The sequence below is a fragment of the Phoenix dactylifera genome, chromosome 12, assembly GCF_009389715.1.
Source record: "Phoenix dactylifera cultivar Barhee BC4 chromosome 12, palm_55x_up_171113_PBpolish2nd_filt_p, whole genome shotgun sequence".
In the NCBI taxonomy this organism is placed as follows: Eukaryota; Viridiplantae; Streptophyta; class Magnoliopsida; order Arecales; family Arecaceae; genus Phoenix; species Phoenix dactylifera.
Genome location: NC_052403.1, coordinates 11,595,198 through 11,622,292, shown reverse-complemented (window position 1 = coordinate 11,622,292; position 27,095 = coordinate 11,595,198). Strand labels below are relative to the sequence as shown.

Genomic DNA, 27,095 nt, shown 5'->3' with positions numbered 1-27,095 from the left:
TCACAGAGCTCTTTGCAGTGTAAACGGAGGACCTTCCACAAAACTTAATAGAGCTGCAAGCAAATGTTAAGAGCAGTGAACTCCCCTGTAGGGTAGCTAATATTACAAGGTGAATGTAGATGACTGGAATATCAGAAAAAATACTTATGATGCATCAAGATATATCAACAATTGGCAGTCAGCCAACATAGTGATTCATTATAATATTCAAACACAAGTTTAAATAAGGGGTTTGATGAGGAAGAGAAGAATTGTAAAGTATGTAGCAACTTCAAGTATCTGATGGTATCCAGAAAATTGTTTATCTGCAGTTTTAGCATATCATCTTAGATGATATAAAGTCTTATTATATTACTAAGGACATATATTCGAGGGTATGATAGCCCTTCCTACACTTATATCTCCAAGAAGGATAAGTATTCGATATGAGAGATCCTAGGTCTAATGATCTAATGAATTTAGCAGTGATGTGCTAAGGTTACATTTAAGACCTAGGCTAAGAGAATTACAAAGAGAAAGGGGCCCCTTGTTCTAATCAGCCAATACGGCTTTACTACAGTTGCTGCGTCATTGATTATATTCTACATCTCTGAATATAATGTAGAGCACAAAAAAGAGTGGATCACATTTTTAATGTTTATACCAAATTTCAGAAGCATAACAAAACATTAAATTGGAAATGTAAGCCAGGAGGATGGGAGAAGCATGAAAGCATGTTCACAAGATGAAGCAGAACAGATGCTATGCCAATAACTGTATACAAGCTTTTAACCTCTATCACAAAGTACACAACTTGTTAATAAAATCTAAAATCAATCTCAAGCCTAAAATAGCTTCCACTAGTCAGTCTGACCTAAGAAGCTTCAAAAGAATAGAGTTGAATAGGTTTCAAAAGTATACCCTTAATGTATGTATCAAGCAAATGAAACCATTTACCATCACTTATTCCAACGGTAATGACTTTGAGAGTTTAAAATGCGAAGTCCCTTTGACTTCTCCCTTTCCAATTACTGATGATGTCGAACCAACTAGAGAATGGCCTACAAATGCATAGGTTGGACCTAAAAAAGAGATTAGACAAGGGTTCAGGCAAGAAATCACATTACCATCTTGTTACAGAAAACAGGACAATAAAGGTGACTTTTGGCGGTTGTGAGATTCAAGAAAGCACAAAAAAATGTTTAGGCCTTTAGATGAGATCAACAAAGAACCCAGTTTCTAAAGAGAACTTGTACTTGGAGGTGGTCCCATAGTAGTCGTATAAACTGAAACTCGGATCATATTTATATAGGAAAACAAGAGCGAAGTAGGGTCTCTTTTCTTTTAGGGCAAAACAAAAGATTGAAGATAACGAAAGAGAGATCAAGAAGAGTGGGGAAAGAGAGAGAGAGAAGAAGGGTCATACGTAGCCTAAGGAAATCCTTTCTTCTTTCAAAACAAAAAATGTCAAAATGATTTTTTTGATCCAATTATAACAAAGCTTCCTATAGACCTCTTCATGACATCTACAAATAACCATGGATCTTGAAAACAAGTAATTCAATCTCCATCATAGTCATCTAGGATCTTCTCCTCAAAAAGTGAAATTCAAAATTCACACAATAAAAAAAAAGGGGCATCCTAGCACACAAGGCTCCCGCCACTCTGAGGTATGGGGCAGCCTTACCCCCGCATTGCAGAGAGGTTTGTTTCCGTGTTTCAAACCCATGACACCTAGATTACAATGGGAGAAACCCTACCATTGCGCCAAGGATTGCCCGCTTCCAAAATTCACATAATCTTGTAGAAAAATGACCTAAAACAGCTAAAGTTTCAACTTGTGGACAATTTTATTACATCCAAAGCCGACAACATCTGATGTCGGACTCTTTCAATATCAATCCTACTTAAAACAAGAATATAAAACCTAACTTTAAGAAAAAATAAATAAATGTCTCGAAATATAATACATAGTGGAATAAACTATTTTTTTTATTTGCTATTATTCACTTCCATATGGAGATCTTGTCCCACATATCTTCTTTATAACATGGCATCCTCATGCCCAACCATGGATCTTCAAGGTTTGATGACGGACCAACTTCAGATCTTCTCATTCTCACAAAATCAATTAATTTTTCTAGTGTCCTTTTATTTAGGACTATGAAGCATTTGATCACTTGATTGACGGCATGAATCATGAATTACAAATCAACAAGGAAACACAACGTCAAAGTGCTTTGATACAATTACAGCCCTTGATTGACAGTTAATCCATGCCTTCAAGAAATAGAAACTACTCAAAAACTAACATGTTCATGGCTTTCAATCTTCTCCGATTCTATAAGTACACGGTGCATCTTCAATTGTAATCCTTGATGTTAGTGATTGTCACTTCATATGATTTTTCATGAATAAATCTTTAGTTCCAACATTTTTCATGAGAAAATGAGTCTTCACCAAGGATTTAAAAAAAGTGGGTAGGTACGGTACGGTCGGTATGGTACCATTCTGACATGAAATCAATCTAATACACAACCGAGAAAGGGTACGAGTATTGAGACACCATAAGCATATGGAGTGGGACAAACTAGCTGTCGTGGCTAGTACAGGCAAGTACCAAGGCTAGTTCAACCGGTAACAAGCTTGTTCCGATCGAGAAATTTATTTTTAAGAAAAAGTGGTAAGCATGCTGGTTTGCCTCTTTATGTCCCATAAGCCACTTGGGGCGGCTTTTTGGTGCAACATGAAGCATGCAAGACAAATCAATCGTTGAACCTAGACTTCAAGGGTTAAATATACAAATTGAAGAAGCAAATAGGTTGAAGATCTCACACTTACAAGAATGTTTTTAATAAATTTTATTAATATGCAAATCAACCAAACCTCCATACAATGCATAAGAAGCATACAAAGGATAAAACCTATTTGGGCATTAAACCCAGCAATAATCATACTAGAAATAAACTATCCAACTTAGAAATAAAAGAAAACTGCTAAAATTATTCAAAAATTGAAATATGGAAAATGATGCAAAACCTAATGCTGATTATAATGGAAATCAAAGGAAGTATTGAGTTGTTGAAGTTCCCGACTATTGAATCCTTTGGGTCCTATGAATTGCAGGAAGCATGTCTTTAGGTGGTACAACAACTATGAGTGCCAAAAGCAAGAGCATATAATTGTTTAGCTAAGGGAAAAACTAAGAGACCTCATTCACATTTCCTGTGCATGGTAAAATGAAACTCAAGGCTTATGGAGAAGAGTTCAGGAGAAAAATGCATCCTCATCGTTAGAAGTTTGGATCGCCTCCTTTCACATTCATGTAAGAAAGAAGTTCACTTTTCTTTCGATTCAATGTAGTGGTTCTTCTAAAAAGTTTCATTTTACAATGGGCAAGCGTTTAAGAAAAGGATGAACCCACTAAAATACAATTGTTCTTCTGGAAAGTTGTTGGTTGATGCATTGATCCGTGAACAAACAGGCTCACTCTTTCTTTGATTTCATACATAATGTTTCCTATGCACCTTTCAATCATTGTTGTGCAATTAGTTGCCCTTAATAGTTTTTTCTATATGAACTCATTAATACAACTAGGGTAGTTTGTTCTATATGCACTTAACAGTTTTTGTACTGCCCATATCTTCTCATATTTAACATGATGAAAAGCACCTATCTTGAAACCAAACGGAATATAAATCAGATCAAGGAAAAAAGAAAGAATAACAAAGGCAAGAACCTAGATCTGATACCCAAATTGATGTAGTACCAATTAGGATGGCCTACAAAGGCATAAGTGGCCATGAAAAGGATTAGACAAGGATTTAGGTCAAGAAATCACCGTGCGAGTCCTCTTACAGTAAAACAAGGCAAAAAGGTGCTTTGTGGTGATTATAAAATTCCAATCAATGCAAAACATAAGGTACTAGTCTGAAAAACAAGTTCTGAAAAATTTGTCCATTGGTGGTGATTCCCTAGTAGTCCTATAACAGAAATTTGGATAACAGATTTGATATTTATATAGGAAACAAGAGGTCAAGTAAGGTTATAAGAGCAAAACATGAAAAATATTAGTAGAGATCGAAGTAATAGAACAAAAATCAGAAGAGAGGGCGGGGGGACAGAGAGATAATAAGGACCAAACCTGGCTTAAAAAATATTCATTTTTCTTTGAAACAAATTGCTTATAGAGATTTTGATCTAGCCAAAATAGGGCCTTCTATAACTCTTCATGACTTCGTCCACAAGCATGCAATGACTCTTGAAAAACCAGTAATCAATCTCTAATATGGATGCCCAACATCTTTCATAAGAATGGAAAATAAAATGGCCAAAACTCAAATTTAACAACATACTGACTTATCCAATCTCAACCTATCCCAAAAAGTAGGAAACCTTCACATCAATTCTAGTTCAAACAGGACTCTAAAACATACTTCAAAAATTACCTAAAAAAAGTTTCAGAAATACAATAAATATATGATTAACTAATTTTTAGATTCTCCATTAAATAAGAGAATCAAATCATTAAGGAATTATCCAGATGTAATTTGACTGGGAGCCTAGAAATTTTCAACAAACTGATTGTAAATTTAGAAGGAGAATATAACCCACAAAGGGTTCTGAGTCTAGCCACGGATAGCACTAGGCAGCATCCAACATTCCAATATAAACTCTGAGTTGTGCAAGCATCTCCATCTCATATTTATCTTATGAGAATCCCACTTAAATACTTGCAAGAGAAGGTATATCGGTGTTTTAAAATGCGATTACATATGCAGGTTCAATCATGTTGCCTGTGCCGTTACTATATGCAGTCATACCACATATCGATTGAAAAGGCAGCCTATTCAGCATCATGAGGACATATAAGCAACCAGCTTAGGCTTAGCCTTGTGGGGCCAATTGTCGCCCACTCTCATATGGGTCCGTGTATATGAAGATTTAAGCTAATGGGTGAGTGGAATGTGGGTTTTGGGCAGGCTGGATGTGGATACTGAAAAGCTAATATTTAATTTTGTCATAAATATCACTATTATGTATTCACTAGGAAGCACTACTTGTTAGTTCTTATTATTGCAAATTTTGCTACAAAAGATTACTATCATTATTATTACTGAAAGTCTGAAACATATGTGCAGCCACATATGCAGCAGCATACCCCATACGTTCTTTGTGGTCCCTTGACCATTTGCATACCAGCCACATTTTCAAACACCAAGTGAATGGTATCCTTCATCCTTGCTTTCCAGATCAGAAAAGGAAAGAAGAAAACAAGTATGCTCTCCCTTGTTTTTCACTTTTCCACATTCTATTGAAGCCCAAATTAACAAAAGGGAGAGAGTAGAAAATGATCCAGTCTTCCCATGGGTTTAGATAATTGCCATCTTTAAATAGAAAGACACTGTACTGGCAAAATATTTATTCTTTTAGGGAAGAGAAACAAGAGAATGCACAACTTCAATATTAGGAGTATACTTATCAAGTTATATTAAAACTAGAAAAACTCTATTCATAACAAAATAAAGATAATTGATCACAACAATCCTCACTCCTCACAAGTCGGCCCATGCCAAAATTCTATTGTACATATATAGTTCCAGATTGGAGACTGATAAGAATTGGTGCCATGAGTGAATCACAGGGCTCAATGTGCTGATTCTAACTTTATTAGGTTTTAGTGCTGTTTGACCTACATTTCATTTCACTTGTTATCCTGTCTGTTTTGAGCAAAACTTTTCCTGTAGTTTTTTTTTATCTTTCCCTTCAAGGTTCCAGTACTTTTATTGCCTTTGTACAACTTGCTAAGCAAGTTCCTCGCTGGTAATTTCACCAACTGATTTTGAATTCAGAAATCTCACAATTGCAAGAAGAAGATGAAAAGGACTCAAATGCATAGCTTCATATGCCAAATGACCACAAGAAGGAGCGAAGAACTTAATCATGAGGAATAATAACAGATTTAAGACAACAATAATAAACAATCATCAAAAGTTGCATGGTTCCATTTAGTAGGCAATTCATTAAGCACGACTATTAAAGAAAAAGCTTATGAATGAAGAATAATGGCAAATTAAAGTTAAAGAAACAAAAAAAACCAAAAACAGTTATAATCATAGTAAATCAGACACACAGATCCACAAGGATGATCATATTTTCAAGATATTATTTGGAGGGTTGATATCATGTTAAAGTGGGTCTTTTAATCATTCCAAATTATTAAGCAAATCCATGCATATAAAAAACAAAACTTTAAAAGGTAGGCAAACATCAAACAAACAAGAAACTACATCCTTGCAATTTAGACTACTATCATGAATCTAAAAGAGTAAGACATTTAAATTTTCCAGCAAACGATTTTGATATGCCTTATTCAAGCATACTTGTCAAATTGAATGTTCCTCAAAAGAAATTCAAAGACAAGTACATTGATGAACTTGCTGTGGTTGCAAGCTCCCCCATCTTTCATCCCCTTTTCCCCTCTTTTCCTCCCTCACCACTTTTCTATGGTCTTCTTTCCCCTTCTAAAAGGCACTCACCTTAAAACTGTTTATTATTCCATAGTATTTCTTAGTCAGGTGTTGCACACTGAATTAGGCATGGTAGAGGGAGTAAGCAGTAAAGCTTCTTCCAAAGTGATCGTATCGCATTTCAAGACCAAACCACTATACAAAATGGAAGGAGAGCATGGCTGTATATGATGAAACCACTCACGTTTTCAAGCCACCTATGCCCCTTCAACCATTTCTCTTTCTTCCCCTCATGATAGCAACACTTACTCTTCATTACACATTAGAGCCACAAGTATTGATGGGCTGATGAATTAACATGGATAATATCATCTTAGATGTGTTGGGATATGAATATAGATTGGGTAGTATGGCTGTTTGCTAGTGTTTGAGAAAATTATCAGGAAAATGCATGTTTACATGGCTTCTATATTCCTTGATGCTTACTTATTGGTTGATCAAATGCTTCTATTTCTATTTTGCATGGAAGTCAACTGACCTGTACTTATTGGCATGATGAAATTCCACATGAATTTTTGTCATATATTATTTTGAACTATTTGATTAGCATTGATCAAATGTACTGATTTGCAATGCATGAATGCAATCAATGCTATATAGGATGATAAAGTAACTTGATATACATAGAACTTCCATCTTATCTTTTGTTTAAGACTTAACATTTGGCATTATACAAGTTTAGATCTCTAGGTTAGGTATAACAGCCATAATTTAGATTTGTATAAGGTCTGCAAAACTAGTATCAGGAACCATACTGGCATGCTACAGGTTTGGCATGGTACGATAGGTCATAGCATCCCGTACCAAGGCAGGCTCTCAACGCATTTTTCTCACTCCTAATCACAGTACCGCTAGAAACTAGGCAATACTGGATGGTTTCATTTGGATTGGACTGGAAAGAGTGGTTCAGCTCATATACCAAACCAAAACCTAGTAACAATATTGGTACCTTACTGGTATGATATGGTATAGTTGATAAAATACGGTACGACAGACCTTGGCTTTGTAGGTTAGGTAGCACAATATGATTTGTAACTTGAAGTTCAACTTAGATTGAACAATATTTTCTTGATAACATAGGTGGTAGAAGTATGTGCCAACACCTTTTAGTACTCTCCATACATATTTAACTGCAACTTAGGCTTCTCAACCAAGAGTTCAATACATTGGGATGGATCCAGATAATCCTTGATATGACCATTCCCAAATGGATCTAAAATGTTTTTTCATCAAACGAACTCAATCTAGCCATGCTAGCCAATAGCCTATGAATTATGTATGCATAAAAATTATAGCCTAAAAGAAAAACCATGTCGAATTTGGGTCATGCTTGTCTTGGTCAGTACATAGCCTGATTGAGGCTTACAAGAGAAGACGAGAAAAACTAGCAAAGAGCATATTTTCCTCCCTTTATCAATTCAATCTTTCTTTTGTCAAGTTAATAAAAGAAATTATTTGGTATATACTATATACCTAAAAGATGCTTTTTCAATTATGAACATAATTTGTTGTAACTGTAAGTATATCGAAAGTCCAAAGAAAAACAAAAGGAAAGAGTTTCTATACAAAAGGCTAAGGAACAAAAGTAGCTTTAGCAGCTTGGAGTTAACTAATAATTTCTTGGACTATTATCAATCATGTGATCTCCAATATATTATGTTTGTAGTTATAATTGAGTAACTTTTATATTGCTTTATCTATGAATTTTTTACATAACATTTCCCAATAGTTTTTGTCTAGCACACTGAGATGCATATGCATTATAACTATTTTAATGAAAAATACAATACTACTGAGTATGGTTGCACAAGTTTTCTACATCATGACTATTAACCTTACTCTAAATTAGTAGACAAATGTTTCATGAAGAACTATATCAATACTTAAAAGCGCATGAAAGAATTCATTGAATTAAGGAAAAGATAAAACAGAACTAAGTAGCTTCAAAGTGCATGATCAACAGCCAGAGTATCTATACCAACTATAAACTGGAGCCAACCTTGTGGTCTTCAGACGAATGCCCAGAACCCTATGCTTCAAAAGAATCTAGATTGGTCTCATCAAATAGGCAAAACAGGTATCTGGAAGGTAACCATTTCAGAATTCTGTTTCGGTTTGGAAAGCTGAAAGAGCAAAAATTGTACATGGAACCATGGTTCACCGTACTGGCCCGAACCAGATGGTACGGGGTGTACCATACCTACGAGTACGGTACCGGTGGCGTACCGACACTCGGTACGCCAAAAAAATTTCGTACCATACTGTACCGATATCATGCTAGTATGGTACTAGTATGAGATCCGGTACCGAGAGAGCGAATATTGCATAGAACACTTTGTTTTGGATGAGAATTATAACCATAGTACGCCATACTGGCCCCGTACCGGGCGGTACAGAACGTACCGTATCGTACCAGTTCGGTACTGGTACTCGATACGCAAAAAAAATTCCATACCCTACCATACCAATACTGTGCTAGTATGACATCGATACGGGGTCCGATACCGAGACGGCGAATATTGATTCTAACCAGGCTCTATAAGGCCAAGTTTTGAATAGGAGTGTGGTTATATAACTCATCTATAACTAAGCTAAATAATTGAACGAAATGTTTGTAGTTTGCTTTTATTTATAAACACTAGTATCCAGGCCTGACCAGTCAATATAGAAGACCAAAAAAGGATGACTAATGAGCTGGTTGATTGATATACTGGATAAATTTAAAGTTCAAAAGCTTATCTAACAAGTAAAAAAGTTGGAAAGCTTCTAGCCTTCAATTTTATATGGAACATTTGATCAAAGCTTGAAATATTGAAAATATAGCTAAAAAAACAAACATGCAAAAACTCAACCGTAGAAACTAACATCAAATAATCATTTGATATATGCAGATATTACAAAATGTCTAACATTGCAAGGTGCTTGCTTAGTAGAATGCCCAACCGCTATGCCCAATGGACTTAAAGAACAGAATGACAAGAATGGCAGTCCAATTTTCTCACACTGCAATGATACAGAAGACTCAATATGTCATCTGTTGCTTATTCCTTCCACTAGCAACTGTTTTACCCATTTAGAAACCAAAAAAAAAAGTCATACTTGACAGATCAATGGATTAAGGATGCATTTTCTCCAAATTACCTTCATCCAGCCATTTTACTAACTCTGGATATGTTTCGCCTGATAAAGAACTCTGTTGTGACTCAACACCACTGACCATTTGGGCTTCAGGGTATTCTACCAAAACCTTCATACGGGCAAGGATTAGAAACATCTAAATGGATATAGATCCTCTATTTAGAAGGAATAACTAAGTAGCAAATTAAAATCTAAAATTATCTTAGCATATCGTATCAACAGAAGTGAAACATCTAAGCATACCTCCCCATACCTGCTTTAGCTGAAATGATAGCAAGCTTTTCAGCATGTCCCAATCATGCCTGGATTGTAATTTGAAAAGCATAAGCAATGCCAAAATATGAGTCTATGCTTGACTTCATCTTTTACATTAAATGAGCACAAAACAAAGACTTAATTGAATGTAATAACTACTTATATGTGCTGCATTATATAAATTATCTGGTAGAGACTACTAAAATTATTTTCCCATGACTTAAAAAGTACTTATGTTTTAGCAGATCGTAATGCACTAGCAAATGGACAAAGCAATACATGGCAATCCCAACAAACAACTATATGGATATCAAAGTTGGAAAGAAAAAAAAAGAGATTTTCAGAACGGTACATATTATTTGCCTACTAAGAGAAAAATTGCAAAAGGAGATAATGGAGCACAACACATGGTGAAGGGAAGAATTTAGATGGCATAAAAGATAGATATAACCTAACCATCAAAGCCAGTGTAGGTAGCTGCAAACCAGTCTAGCAATGGAAATCGTATATTTTCAGTTAGGGCCTGTTTGGGAAAAATCCTGCTGGATCTTGCAAGATCCGGCACAATAGGCCAGAGGAAGGGAGAGAGTGTGAGAAGGGGAGGAAGAGCGCAGAGAGGCTGTGGTTCAGGCACCCTGGCACATACTTTCCCCCTCCCTCTCTACCCTGTTATTTCCTTCTCCACACTATCTTCTCACTGATCACACTGGATTAATCCTAACAGTCCCTTAGAGTCTGAAGCACGTACGCACAAACCCTAGAATGAAATAACAGGGAGATGAGTATACAACATTTTGCAACAACAATATCAAATACGTAGTAATTTGATGATTTCAGCATGATTTTTGAGTGGTTATTAAGCTTATATGTCCAACAGCATTATAAGATTCAATGACATACAAAATAGGTTAACCAAGGTTATACGAAAATTGAAATAATGAAACAAGCTGGTACACCATTAGAAAATAATAAAATGGTACCTAATTGTATGTGCACATCCTCTCACATATTTTTAGAATTGACCAAAAACAGACAGTCGCATTGGAGGATGATAAAGTTGTTAAACAATGTACATAATAGAAAATTTAGACAAAGCCTTTCTTACACATGCAGAAATGTAAAACTTTCATTGGACATGCAAAAACTTGCATACCAGAATTTTCCAGTTGCAGCAATGACCTGCATTATACTTCTGATTTCTTCAACACTGACATCACATTTTGGCTCGGCCTCCCTGTAAATTAATATATTGTGTATTTTAAAACAATGAATAGAAGAAAAGAAAAGCAAGAAAAAGCAACTAAAAGGGATCATATCCAAGTGACCATTTTCCCAAGAATAAATAAAATAAAGATAAAAAAGGGTTGTAGAGGCCAAAATACATGCATGGTGGTTCACAAACAAATATTTGTCCATACTACCTGTATTAGCAAGATTATTCCCTAGAGCATTAGAAACCCCACAATATGGATAAACAGAATAGCCTCCTAGAAAAATGCACATAACAAGTGGATTACCTCACAACTCAAGCAAACACAATCCCTATTTCCTCCAAAAAGAAATGAACAAACAAAGGAAGAAAAAAAGGATAAAGGAAATAGCACAAACACCTCTGTCCACATTTAACTAGGTTTACCATCCATTTCAATTATCAAATAAAAAAAGGAATTCAACAATTTGTACCTTAGCCAAGTCCCTTCGTGCTACCTGAACACTTGGCATGGGTGGTGCATGTCTAGGTGTCACAAAGTGTCCGAGCACTCCAAATCTAAATACCTATTGCAGCTAGACTTTAATAAAATAAAACTATCTAATAATACAAATGCTTAGGATATAAGATGATGCCAACTTCTAGAACCTAGTCTACTAGTCATGAAATTTACATTGATGGAGAATACAAAAAAGGCATGACATGTCAGTAGAATGCAAATAAAGCTAATATAATCGAGTACTTGGAATATTCAAAAATTATAAATGTAATAATTTGCAATGAAGTGTATTCTGATGCTGTCAAGGTGCTGACTCTTCAAGGACATTGCCAAACACTCAATTTTTCGAGATGATCTGTCGTTTCTTGCAATATCTTTAGCAATGGCCAATACTAATTAAATTTTTTAAGCTCAAAATCCTACCATAAATAGGATCCAAAGCTCATCATTAGAAAGATTGTGTTGATCAAATGTTGAATATGCTATTATTAAGAAATGTCTAATATATAAAAAAATAAAAAGTAGATACCACAATTTGCTGTGTTCAAATTAATTTTCTTGATTCACAAGATCTTTTAGTTCATTCTCTTCATTAATCACTTTGTCCTCCTATAAGAGGAGAAGATCTAACTACTTTAACACAATTGGAAGATCAACGAATTCATAAGGGTTAAAATCTTAACATCAATAATGCCCCTTTGATACTACGGGAGGCTATCAAGGTGGTCCAGAACAATCAGTAGAAAGGTAACACCATCAAAATTCGAAAGTGATTCCCTCACTGTTTTTGCTCTTTCCTCGCTGCTTTTGCTCTTCTTTGAAGGGGCAAGTGCATTCCTTGAATGGTGAGGACTATCCTTGAAGACTGCAGAAGGATGTTAGGTGCTAACCAGGATACTGTCACACCCCATATATAAATCAAGAGGCTAATATGACAGCAGACTGGCTGGTGAACAGCAGAAGGGCTAGTGGATCAATGCTAGATTAGACTGGCCCATTGCCAAGTGACTTTGACATTTTTGAGTTTTGATGTATCTCAAGGTTTTACTGAAAGGGTAACCTGCTACGTTGTACTTGATATTCTTCATAAGAGAAATTGCCCCTGAAACACATACCAAAAACCTCAAAGAAGAATGAAGAACGAATACAGGAAGCCTCAGAAAGAAACAATGAAGCAATATATCACCTAACAATGCCAAAAGAAGCATCATTTGTGTCAAACCATGAACCACCACTAATAAACTGTCCTCACTCCTCTTCTTTCCAGCTAGGTAATCAACCTATGTTTACAACCCTAGGTTCACACATTTATCGTTTTAAACCAGTAAATGAGAATGCACTCTACAGCATTAAGTCCCCCATCCATAAGACTTATAGACAGTAGTCACCAAATAAGTGGCTCCAAACAAAAAGAACATGTATGCTCCTTTCCACATCCCAAATCATTTAACCTGGTCGTAGGCACTATTCATGATGAGCGACAATCCGGATGAAAATCTCCGTGACTAAAATGAAGTCAAGAATGTCTGAAGAGTCTCCATGACTGAAATGAAGTCAAGAATGTCTGAAGAGTCTATTCACCAAATAAGTGGCTCCAAGCAAAAAGAACATGTATGCTCTTTTCCACATCCCATATCATTAAACCCAGTTGTAGTCATTATTCATTGATAATCAACAATCCAGATGAAAGTCTCCATGACAGAAATGAAGTCAAGAATGTCTGAAGAGTCTATTCCAACCACTGTTTGCAAAAATCATTTTGATAAAAATAAAGACTTTTTCATGCAGGTGAGAAATAAGTGTTTCAGTTTGGCTCCTCAATGAGACATTTGAAAGTTGGTCTGCATTATTTTCCCAAAAAGCTAATGGGCAAGCACTCCCCCCCTCACCGGGGCTAATCTCAAACAATAAAAGTTTGGTTAAGCATTCCTCCATCCATCACTTATTCCTCTCTCCTATCGTTTCTTTTGGAGAAATTGTCCATATTCTCCCATAGCCCTCTTTATGCAAGGAAAAACCACTTTTTATGCACTGAAGCTATACCATTGCATTGTAAATGACAAATGGTCAACGAGAAAAGACATTGTTTTTATTTTCTTTTATTTTCCCTATTTGCATGAGCCATACATTAAGTGCACATTGGGCCATATAGGCCGGTAGAGGTGTAGCTTGGATTAGGCTCAATCCAAACAAGAAAAACCCAATCACTTGTTAGGGTAGGCTGGTTGAGGCTTTGTGAAAAAAAGGTTGAGGCTCAATCCAAACATTGAGCTCAGAAGTCTCATCTTAGTCTTATCCCGGACTCAGCACAGCACTATCCCAACCTACATCTAATATTCTCAAACTACCCTGAGAATGAATTTACAGCCACCCCAACCATGAACAAGGTGACAAGTCATGGGCTATTGCTTTAGCAAATAAATATGGAAAAACGCCTAGCTATACGCTCTCATGTATGGCAAATTGATGGGACAATAAAAAAGCATAAGGGTGTAATTATCTCAATTAGATTAATCAGGAAAATGTTATCAATTAATCATGCATGATTCATTTCAAACAATTTTCAACAGCAATAGATGTAATCATCAAGAAATTATCTAGCACACTCATTTTTTCTAGAAATTTTATTGAATATATGTCAGCAATAGCTTTTTTGCTCTTACTAGCATTGCTTCCAAATTTACTTACAAGTTGTCAACCAGAATGGTCCCTGGTTACTCCAAGAAGTTGGTACTTCAGGCCATTCGGTGACTTGTGAGTGGTTGGAAGTGGGTTCCCACTAGAAATGGGTTCTCCATAAATATGGTGAAGCGATTACAGCTTGAGAGGCACCACAGTCACTACAAAAAAGTGACCAGGGACTTGTATTGTTCAGTTTGATTTTTCAAACCCCTTCACACTTCCCTAATACCTCCGCCCTCCCAACAAGCTCATTCCCTCCTCCCTCGGCCTCTTGACAAGCTCACCCCCAAAAGAAACCTCTCCCCCTTCCCTAAGCCTTGCCACCCTAATCCTCCATGCTCAAATAATGCATCAATTCCTGCATAGCTTTGTCCTTCAGCATAGTCTTGAGGATCAATTGCTACTCTTGCTTCTTTACTACCATTTGGTCCTCATTGCACCCTAAAGTACAATATGCTCTTGACTAGATTTTCCCCTAAAGTTGCTTCCTTTGTTCCAGCTTTTGATCTCAACAATGTCATTTTAGGGTTTTTGGTAAGAAATTGCTTCATCTGTTAGTTTTCTTTCTTCTCTTTGAATTATAGCTTAGGGATTTCTAACTTGCTTGTTTGTGGTCTTAATTTCTAGCCAGAAAGGGCAACCCAGTGCACGAGGCTCCCAGCATTGCAGGTTTGGTGAGGGTCAGATATACGCAGCCTTACCCCCACATGTGGAGAGTTTATTTCCTTATTTCGAACCCGTGACCTCCAAATCACAATGAAGCAACCTCGATGCCGCACCAATGCTCACCTTCTCTCAATTTCTAGCTAGAGTTTTTATATTGCCCCAGGTTTCACTTATAAAATTTTGTGTTTTTTCTGATTTTTTCCTCAAAATGCTTAGATTTTTATTCTCAGCTATGTCCAAGTACAAGCCTCCCTGCCTCCTCACCCACAAAATCAACTTCTTAGCCATCAAAGGGAAAAAATTAAATTAAAAAGTGAGTTTTGTCACTTCAATTGTTTCTTTATCAACTTTTGTGAGCTGTCCTGTTGAGCCATCTTTTCAAGACACTAGCTTTTCCTCCCATCATATTCAATGCACCTACATTATTCAACCCTTCATGTCTAAATTCCATGAAAAAGTACTGGTATTTTTTTTAATGTTTTCTTTGCTTAATCCCATGAATAGTAGATTGTCTTGTGTGGTTAACATTATCATGATTTTTTACAACATGGTGACAGTCTTTTTTGTGTTTTCTTCACAGATAAATGGCTTGGATGAGGACTCTACTTTGCGACATCAAATTTTTTAATTGATTTGGTTATTTTGCTTTGGCGATTGGTTGGGAATCCGGTTTTAGTCTCTATTGTCGGGTTACCGCCGCACGCGTTGCGACGACCACAGTAAAAAGACACGTGCGGGGTCGTTCATCTCATGAAAGTTCTAAGGAACGTAGATTTTAAAAAATTCTGAGTTCTCTAAATCAAAAAATTATGAAATCTAAGAAAAGATTAAAATTATTAACTTGATTAATTTTCAGATCTACCATTCAGAATTATAAAGATCATATCTTTACCTTTGAGCGGGTAGATCTTCACCTCTATCTGATGATCGATGATTTGATTCGCTTGAAGCCGCACAAGCGTCCGACCTCTATAGGTATCTATACGAGGTAGATCGCTCCAAGAACCTTGATCTCACCGGAGTGCTAGCTCCCTTACAGAGATCCTCTTTTGATAGATGATTTTCTCTCTCTTTCAATCAACTCCTTGATTGCTTTGAAAGGAAGGAAAAAGAAGAAGGACGAAGAGGAAGAAGATGGCGCTGCTTCTCTTCCCTTTTTCTTGCTCATGCCAGGAAGGATAGGAGGAAGGGGGTGGGCGGCTGAATCAAGGCACATCCAATGCTTCTAAGCCCTCACACCATCCCTCCTTTTATAGGCATCTCATGCCTATCTAAACAAGGAATAATTTCAATGAAAAATCACTCTTTGATTCATCCCTCCAAATTCTACCACACACCTTACTTAATTCTTGTACACCCCTTACTTAATTCTTCCACGCCTCTTACTTAATTCTTCCACACCCCTTACTTAAAAGGAATTGGAGAAAATCAAGGGCTCTCCTTGCGCCGTGTGGCAATCCAGGGGAAAGAGGAGAAAAAGGAGGGGCGGATGCCCCTCTCTTGTGGCTTGTGAGTCAAACAAGGAAAGGAGGGGCGGACGCCCCTCCTTTCTTTGGTGCGGATAAAAGAGGAAGGGCACACGCCCCTCCCTTATTTCTCCTTTCACATGCATGAAGGAACCCTTCCTTCCATGCTATGATTTCCTAATCTAATTAGAAAACATGTGATCCATCTTGTTTGATTTAATCCTAATCCAATTAGGACCCAATGTGTCCTCCAAATTGATTCATGATGTGAATCCTAATCCAATTAGGATCCAAATTGGACTTCATGAATTAAGTTCCTTATCTAATAAGAAGTTCTAATTGATTAAGCCCAATTGAATCAATCAAAATTGCAATCTAATTGCAAATTTTTCTTCTTTAACTCACTAACTTTTAGTGGGTTAAACCACTTATCAATCAAATTGACAATCAAGATCTATTGTGATTCTAAATCACAATCCAACCGTCTGAACGATCAAAACCTCTAATGTATGTGACCCCATAGGTTCTATTCTATCTGGTAGTGAGATAGAGATCATAATATCATTGAAACTTCTTTCAATAGGTTGAAACACTTTCAACTCTTCTCTTCAAAGTTCACTGATCATCAAGTGAATACCTTTTGAGTCCCACAATCCACTAGTGACACCTAGCAACATATAGTGGCAACCCAGTAGAACGGAATGGATGAACCTCTAGATGCAATTAGCGTACGATACAGTACCTCTATCGTGGATTCCAACAAGATGGAGGTTATGGATAACTCCTCAAACTCCATCGTCTGTCATATGTTAAATTTATTTGACTCAAGTTCGAAATTGGAAAACTCTTTTTTCAAAACTGCCTTGGCTAAGATCTTTCAAACTTAGTCTCATAAATCACATAGGATCACTCCTATTCTATCAAGATCGATAGATCCCATCTAGATGCAACCTTAATCCGACAGTAAACCTAATGTAGCCAATCTGCACCACAAGGATCCTTAGGGCCCATGTTTATGTGCTCGTCAAACTACAGCAACCTTATTGTGATTAGTTGAGGCATCGCAAATCTAAGTACTAGTCATACAACTGCAGCATTAAGTAAGTCACTGACGAGTTGATAGACATCCAAGTGAATTCTTGCTTTGGTCATGCTCAGTACCCTTATTCTCTAACAAGCACTTGCACAATCACTCCAGTGTCCCTACACTGTGGACTTAAGACTCGTCCATCAAGGAGAACGATCTGTGCACTAATCTCATCGGATCGATCACCGTCCTTCATGATGATCCATCAATCAGGAGCATTTCAGGAATTAACTACCTAATGGCACGTCTTAAATTCTCAACTCTTAAGAATATGTGTTATCATCTTATTAATTCCTAAGACGATTCATGGACACATAATAATATGAATGAACAAAATGCCTAATTTTATTAATCAATAAAAAGATCAAGCACAAATTTTATGTTCCAGAACAATTATAATGTGTCTGCCAAATTGGCTTCTAGGGTATACTTCTAACATCTATCACATTGGGCTAGTGGTATTTTTCTTAGGAATATATTTAGATTATTTTAATTTTGTCGCGCCCTAAGCCCATCACCTGGATCGAACCCATCACTTGGGTCGATCACATGACATAGCCTAGCCTGGGTGATGGGTTCAGGGCGTGACATATTTCACCATAGTTTTTAGTTGCATGGTCTTTGATATCTAATGTGGATTGTTTTGATCTATGATGCTCTTGTTTGTTAAAAATACTATTAAAAAGAAAAAGAGTTGGACTTAGGATCTTTCATGAATTAGATTTAGTTTCCTACCTCTTATTCCACATCCTGTCAAACAGGTAGACTGGTCAATGATTTTTGTTAATCTACTGGAGATGCTACATATAAGGTAGGAGAATTGCTTATTGCTTATCTGCCAGTATCGAAACTTTTGGATTCTACGCAACACTTATCATGAAGCTTAGTATGAAAAATAACGAAGTGATATTTATGTTCTTCAATGCTGCTTCTATAGTCAGTTTTCTTTTATATATATAATTCTCTTCTTTGAATGCATCTCAGGGCATGTTACATGGAAGATTTGATTGCTAAGGACTTACAACTTATATCTGAATCAGGATGCATTCAATCCTCCTGTAGCATTAGGGCTTAACCTTCATTGGTCATGGTTTATTATGAACTTCGTAAGCACTTATGGGCTGCATTAGAACCTTTTTCAAGATCTGTATTCTGATACAATTCTTTTAAGGAGAGGGATTCTGATAAAATTATGCTAATAAGACTACTACTTATACTACAAGCACTATAAGGCCCTTGTTAACAAGAGATTTCAGACATAAACTACAAAATTTGTGGTGCCTTGAGTAAATTTGATCAAGTACTCTTCCACAAGTCCACAAACATTTGACCACAACCATCACCAACAAGCTTCATCCAACCATGTGAAGTGGCTTGATGAATTCATGTTTTCTATTAATTCCTATATTGTATTATATATTTTGCTGTTTCTTCCTTTTTCCTGCATTTTGCAGGCTTGTGCATCATGCTACCAATTGGTTGTATATTTGGGACTAATCTAGATTGTTGGTCTGCTCTAAAAAAGTAATCTAGATTGCTGGGATTAATTTAAATTGTTTCTATATTCCAAATGTGATTGGCAGAAACATTTCTTATTTCATACTTGAAATATGGATGTATGTTTTACGGGGATGGATCATTCAGAATGGGTTCAAGTTTAGCCAAGAGACACGAACGACCACGCAAAATTCTTACCGGCCAAATCCGACAAGCAGAATGATGCACGACATAGGGTGTAGACCTAGTCATTACCAAACCACAGACTGAACATACTGGCAAGCAAGTGTCCGCTTATCTCCCTCCATGAAAAGCAGTCTTCTCGAAAGAAAAGAACATTCATCGGATTCACTTCAAGTCCGAAGCCATGGGAAGATCTACCTCTCACCTAGCTGAACTGCCAGGTTCACAAGCTACCAACAACTTCTAGTTGAATTGTTTTTTTGTAGCCTCGTTACGCAACACGATCTCCTTGGTTCTGTTCTGATCAAGCGTCAGCCTTGATTTTATGGCTGGTTACATTATTGGGTGAACATACTCTGATTCATTTCAATCAAGTTGGGTGAACATCCATCTATCTATCCCTTCCCTCAAAATGTTGTCGCCATAAAGGCTCACTTTTGGTTCATGTTACATTGTTGTCCAAGTTTGTGGTCTATTATAGCCCATACAATGTTTAGAGGTGTCCCATCATTTTTTTATGTTACCCTATGTACCCGTACCTGTTGTGGGGGTTTTCATGTTGCATCTTATAATTGACACTACTTAGTTCCCTAGCCTGTTTATATTAGCAACTCGAATGGCCCCTCGAGCAACTATTGCACTTACTAGGCTAGATCTTAGTAGCTTGAAGCAAGTGCAGGTTGTGCGGGTACATAGAAGCAGCAAGGTTAAAAAAGTTAGTAAATGGAAGCACCTAGGAAGCATCCGTACAAAAATAATACATAATAACAAAAATATATGTAATATATTTTAAAAATACATGTAATATATATTTTTAAGAAGAAAAAATTGATGTTGGTCATGGGATTTAAACACATGCACTTGGGCCTTTAGATTTTTCCCTTAACCACTCAAACAAACTATGAAATCTGATTTGATGTAGTAATAAAATTAAACCGGTGCCTATAGTATATAAAACAATTCAATAGTTAAGCACGGACTCAAGCCATCCATTTATTTCTCAATTCGATGGTTTCATGTTGCGATCCATGTGCTCTAATGGGATTGGGCCCCCTTAAACTAGTGCATTAAGGCCAAAACGAGATCCTCGCCACTATTCTCTTCACTTCCATGCGCTTGCTCCCTCTCTCTCCAGTGTCCCTTCTCTCTCCCCCTCTATATCGAGTGTCTCATTTCTCACTTTCTCTCTCTAGTGTCTCGCTCGCTCTCTCACTCTTGTAAAGGGAAGATGGTCTCTCGAGGTCGAAGAAGACAATGTCAAGGAGCAGCCCAATTAGTAATGAAAACCCGGTCTTCAAAATGAACCCCGAGGTGGAGGTCATCACGAGCTTCAACCGGATTATGATCTGTGATGATCTCATCCAAGGATCTAGGCCTATAGCTTCAAAAGCCCTCCCCTATCCCTGTCTTCTCCCTCTCCAAGAAATCGTCCACCATTCATGCTCCTCTAGGTGATTTGTGAAGACCTCCTCCAACCCTAAGTCTAGGTTAGCAATCTCACCCGTCCCCTTTTACGGTTTTGCTCGTGCAGCCGCAAACCAAAAATCTCAAAAATCCCTACAATCTCCCCTTACCATGTCTCTCTCTTCAAAGCCAAATTACAAGATTCAAGGAACCAACGTCTCCAAGCCAAATGCAATTGAAAAGTACAAGTATGCGGTTCTAGGGTAGATTTGAGGGATGGGGCAAGCATTTCTTGGTGCTCAAGGCCAAATAAACAATTATGGCCAATGGATTTTGATGATGTGGCTCGAAGGTTCACCTGTCGGTGCATCTCTAGCTAGATCATATCATGAGCCTTTTTAGACTAAGCCATGTAGCACATGTATGTCCATAGCTCTATGCTTCCTGACATGCCTTATTTTATTTTAGGTTTGTGCCAATGAGGTTGTAATGTCCAATATCATGAAATGAGTTATATATTGCCATCAATGTATTTTTAGTCATGTTTGTTTAAGGTTTGAAATAACAGAAGTTCAAGATATTATGTTATTGATGGTGTAATGGAGGAGATGGCAACCGGATGGAACCTATAACATAAGTAGGTCCACAAGGATTAGTATCCATTTTTTCACTATTATTGCACATGGTTTGGGTGAGGACGAGAGTCATGTGCAATTGTAGATCTTGGAGGAACCCCGTCCTTCTTGGAGGCCCCATCTTTGGATCACCAGGTCCATAGACATAAGGCAGAATGTCCTCCTTGTGTTCTTTTTCTAAAATAAATAGTGAAAATCAAGTGCAAAGTCCATCTTTATTCAGATAGTTTGTTTCTTCCCTTTACAACGTATATCCAACATGTCGAATACAAATTAATATATATATATATATATATATATATATATATAATATTAAGAACTTTTGCAGTGATGGGAGTGAAATAAGATAGAGGAATAGTCATTGTTGAAAGAATGAGAGGAGGAAAATAAGGGTGAAATTCTCATCCCAAAGTCTACAAGGAGCCAACATCACCCATCGCCTATGAGGTGACTGGATTCAACTAGTTCCAAACCAATTGAACACTAGAATAGGCAGCAACTCATTTTTTGCCACACTCAAATTGATGTGAACCAAAGATGTTTACAAAATGACTTCAGCAGTCATGACTTCCAAACAAATCAAACATCTTTCATCAGAAGCGTCTTTTATATAAGTCACTTTGGTGAACCAACTTTTTTTCTACTTCAGCAGTTTACAACAAACCAAGGATTCCCAAAACATAAAGGATATATTTAAATTAATGGAGTTGATTACAATAACAGTTACTAGTAGCGATAGTAGCACACTACGAGGATCAATGGGTTCTAAGTGGCTCCTCAAAAAGCTTCAACAAACTATTTCATGTACAACTATTCATCAATCATGTGACTAACATCAATAGAATTTGTTGATCCCCTACTCCCCTCTGTATGTTCACCTTTCTTTTTACAATAAGTACCCAAACACCTCCTTGGTTCAGATCTTGCACTCTTTATATAACAACAAAAAAAAGAGCAATACAACAAGAAAAGTGAGAAAGTATTTATCAATTCACATAAAGGTGGTAAGAGCCTACCCTAGGTTGGGATTTATGGTCAAACTAGGTGAAGTATGTTTTAGTTTCAACTACTTTCAAGTAAGATTTTAAGTCCTAGCAGGACGGGGGGCATCCCAGCCATCCCATCCCATTCCTATGAAAAAATAGGACCGGGACAGAATCGGGACTCAGAAACCCATCCATGGGTGGAGAAAAGAAGAAAGGAAAGAAAGCCAGGAAAGAAAGCTGAAGAAAAGAAAAAAGTGAAAGGAAAGAAGAAGAAGAGGAGGAGGAGGAAAGAAGGAAAGAAAGGGAGAAGAAAAAGAAAGAAAAAGAAAGGAAGGTAGAAAAAAAGGAAAAAAAGGAAAAAAAGGAAGGAAAGAAAGCAAAAGTAGTAAGAAAGAAAGAAAGGAAGATGGGGCGAGAGATACAGGATATCCTACCAGGATGCATGACCGAGACTGCTACTAGGATGGGGTGGGATAGTGGGGCATCCCATTCTATGGAGAAACCAGAACACACCCGTCCCATGGGATTTAAAACCTTGGTTTCAAGTTTGCCTAACCAAATCGCACCGACTCTCTTATTCCAGCAACTTGCATGGCTTGAGCAATACTATTATTTGCATATCTATTTCATCTTTCAAAACTATAACCGACCTAAACAATTACTCTAGTTATAATGAACTACCATGAAGCTAGAAGTTTTTAAACATTTCTTTTTTTCCTTTTTGAACAATACGGTGTAATGTGCCACCACAAAGGGTTTTAGTGCTAGAGCTCTCCCAAGACCAAGCCCTTTGGAGGAGTGTCAAGCATTGTACCCAAGTCCTGTTGGCTAAACACTTCTTTTTCTATTATATTATTGATCTATTACAGATTCAATGTAAGATTGTTTTTTAACCTGTTTGAACTACAGATCCTGCGTTTCTTAATCTATATGTATTTTTTTCTTAAGAATGGTGCAATTCAACCTTCTCCTGTTTTCAGAATTTGCAATTTTGGCTTAGGATATAAACTTTTTCCTTATAAAATCGAACAAGTGTTTGGCTGAATGAAAACTATTAGCAGACTTTGATTGGATCCAATTACTTGCATGCAAGTGATAACAGAAATGGAATATGTGATTTACAATACGTTCAAAATTATAGATGCAATGAATATTACACTTACAACATTGCTACTTTAAAGCAAGGAATGCTGAACTGGCCCGTAAAGTACCATGGTTTCAGCAATAAAGCATAGTTTCAGCAAAATCCAGCACTTACTCATCATTTGCATGATGCGGGATCATATTCTCTGAGTGATTATCAACATCAGTAGAAGAAAATGTTGCTGACTGTGGACTCTCCATGATTGGGTTCTCCATTCAAGAATTAGTTATAGCTGCAGAAACAAAGAAAGATAAGAATTATAGCTAAACATAAAGAATATTTCCCAGTAAAGTACCACATGCTCACAAGTTCAAAACAAGCATGTCAATGTTTTTCCTTTTCTTAACATCATACAAATTATATTTCAAGTGCACAACTTGATATTGAACATAATCTTGGATTGAAACATTTTTCACAGCTATTTGTCTTCTTAAATTGCCAATGCCATGGCCACTACCTTCAAGGAGTAGGCTTTATACCTTGCATATTTCAAATAAAACAGAACCCTCCAGCAAATGTAGTAAAAATATTCTAAAATTAAAAAAGTCTTAAATCACTGACAGGTTTAAAATTGGTCAAATGTTTCTTTGAACTATTCCTGAAAAATAGGATAAGTTTAAAAATCTTTGACAAAGTATGAATTTTGTAAACTTTTCATAAGTTATCCATAAGTCATAACTTATTTATGAAATACTCATGGTTCATTGTTGTTGTTGCCGGCAGTGGTGGTCATGGTGTTACTAATTGCCATTTCCCCTCTTTGATACTTGTTTCCGAAATATAGAAATATTACAGCCATTTGGTATTTCTTTTGTTTTCTATCTTTGTTTTTAAAGATCCAAGAAGAAAAAAGAGCTAGATTGAACAACATGTATAACGAAACACTTTTGTTTTTTGAAATTGTTTTAAAATTTTTAGAGCATTTGGTAGCAAAGATTTATTGCTTTCAAAAAGAGTGAAAATGAAAGCAACCAATAGCAAAAGTTTCGTGCAAATGCTATCTTTGACGTCAACCTCCATGAGGTATGTCACTAATTTGCAGAGAAACAAAACATGAAAAGAAAATGATGCCAAACAGACCCCAAGTTTATTTTCTTTGTTGTTTTTAGTTATCAAGATTATTTTCAAAGCTTTGCATTCCACCTAACCAATTAATTGGCAAATGCCATACGTATGACTAAATGAACAAATCACACCAAATGTCAAGTTACCAATAACACCTATCACTCAATGGTATTTGCATTTAGAATTATATACACCCAAAAACAATGGAAAGAGTTTAAACTCTGGTAAATAATAACTATTATGATCGCATGCTCTTCAGGTTGTTCTACATGTATTTGCAGAGTTCTGACTCATGATCTAATTCGTTCTTTCTTGTGTAAATCAAAGAAGGAAGATGACCTGTTTGCGAAGAATTAATCAATAAAATCAAGAGCTTATAACACAGTACCCAATGTCCTGACATAAGCTCATAAAATGCTGGTATTCGACAGAAGCTCTTTATGATTCAATTTAAAAGGTATAGGTCTGAAACTGATAGAATCGTTCAGCAGCTAAACAGGATTCACGAATTGAAATAAAAAAAAAAAAAAAACTAAAACTAGGGTTTGCTACTACTGGAAAGAAATCCTTATTCTTGGGAAAAAATCCTTGAGAGAAATCCTAATAAAAGAAGAAAACAGAACTCAGCTACCATGAACACGAGCAGTAATAAGATAATATTGCTATATGCCAATCTCAGTTTAAATATAAACAAGTGAAATTTTAAAGAGAGCAGGAGGAAACAAGTTCATGCCTTTTTGGACAAAATAAAAGTTTGAAAGTATAAAACTATTATAAAATCAAATATTAATATTTGAACTAGAAATGCGCTGTAAGTAAATCTACCAATTTGAAGCGTAAATTATTTCCCAGCAATTCTTAGCATGAGCTTAGTTATGGTCTTCAGATCAAATATTTAAAAAAAAAAAAGAAAAGAAAAGATGACACCAGTGTTATTATTTGAATTTAGCTGAAGAATGCTTTTCTATGCCATCATCTTCTTCTAGATTGCTTAGAAGATAAATTCTAATGACTAGTCATCCTTCACAGAGTTTTTCACATTTAAAAAAATTAAATGCAAAAAAAATGGCTGGACTCTTGTGTACTCGTTGCTACTCATTTTTTCTATGCTCCTCTCAAATACCAGAGTTTTTCGCTTTTAAAAAAAATAAAGGCTAAGAAAAAAGAGAGTTACACAGGAAAAAAAAAAAAAAAATTTCCGCATTCGTGATTCTTTTCAGCAAGAGTACTAGTGACAGTTAATCAGGAAATTGGAAGAGTTATAAGTAACTTCTAATAGGATTTGTCGTTCTGGGAAAAATTAATCATTCTCGGACCGGATCGCCGGAGGCTTGGAATAGGGCGGGCAGAGAGAGAAGAGAGAGAGTACCTGGCTGGTATCCGAGAGGAGAAGGAGGACACGGAGGCTATGCCGGCAGGAGCCCTCTTCCACCGTCTCCAGCGTCGTCGGTGGCTGAGGAGGAGGGGCGGAGAACCACGGAGGAAGAGGACTCGAAGAGGGGATGGCAGAGCGATCGGGGGAGATTTGGGATTTCTAGGGTCCGGTTCGCTGGGTTTCCCGCCCGACCGCGCGGTCCATTTCTGTAACTACGTTATAAACTTGTATTCTCTTCGAGCCATACCGTATTTTGTACATAAATTTGCATTCCGGTAGGAAAGAAAGCAAAACTATTCGTCGTTGCGCGGTCCAATATCCCCGTACTTTCTTAGGAAAAAAAAAATCCCCGTCCTTCATGGTCCGAAGAGAAAGTAGGGCTGGGTTTCCCGTACTGCAGTCCCTCAAGCGGAACTTCAGGCTATTTGCTCGTGGCCGGGGATATAGGAGACTTTGGTTGGATAGTGATGCAGGGTTTGCACCCCGGCACCAGCCCGCACACCGGCCGAGTAGGAAAAGCATCCGCGTTCCTTCCAGAGGTATTGTCCGCTCTAAGTCCCGGAGGCTCGCCCGATGAGTATCCCCGTTCCGAGGGCTCGCCCGATGAGTATCCCCGTTTCGGGGGCTCGCCCGATGAGTATCCCCGTGCCCGCACGGTTTTATCCCACAAAAGGGCCCTCTGGAGAAAAGGTTTGCACCTCCTCATTATAAGCCACAGACCTCTCCGCTGATTAGCCGATGTGGGACTAAACTGGAGCACCCATCCCACAACACAGCCCCCCAGTGGGAAGGTCTATGCGTGGGCGGGGCCCTCCTTCTAGCACCATCTGATGCGGGGTTTGCACCCCTGCACCAGCCTGCACACCGGCCGAGCAGGGAAAGCATCCGCGTCCCTTCCAGAAGTATTGTCCGCTCTGGGTCCCGGGGGCTCGCCCGATGAGTATCCCCGTGCCTGCACGGTTTTGTCCCACAAAAAGGCTCTCTGGAGGAAAGGTTTGCACCTCCTCATTATAAGACACAAACCTTTCCGCTGATTAGCCGATGTGGGACTAAACTGGAGCACCCATCCCACAACACAGCCCCCCAGCGGGAAGGTCTGTGCGTGGGCGGGGCCCTCCTTCTAGTGCCATCTGATGCAGGGTTTGCACCTCGGCACCAGCCCGCACACCAGCCAAGCAGGGAAAGCATCCGCGTCCCTTCCAAAGGTATTGTCCGCTCTGGGTCTCGGGGGCTCGCCCGATGAGTATCCCTGTTCCGGGGGCTCACCCGATGAGTATCCCCGTGCCCGCACGAT

General features: G+C 37.5%; 1 protein-coding gene across 1 annotated transcript; it reads right to left on the bottom strand.

Annotated features, from left to right (window-relative positions):
• LOC103698805 lies at positions 1-25,968 on the bottom strand. Its single transcript, XM_039132692.1, has 6 exons — positions 25,796-25,968; positions 23,476-23,593; positions 11,056-11,136; positions 9,901-9,949; positions 9,651-9,756; positions 1-53 (listed from the first exon to the last, which is right to left on the bottom strand). Exons 2-6 carry the CDS (start codon positions 23,574-23,576, stop codon positions 1-3), a joined length of 390 nt encoding a protein of 129 aa, XP_038988620.1. The 5' UTR covers positions 23,577-23,593; positions 25,796-25,968.
• Positions 25,969-27,095: the final 1,127 nt, after the last annotated feature.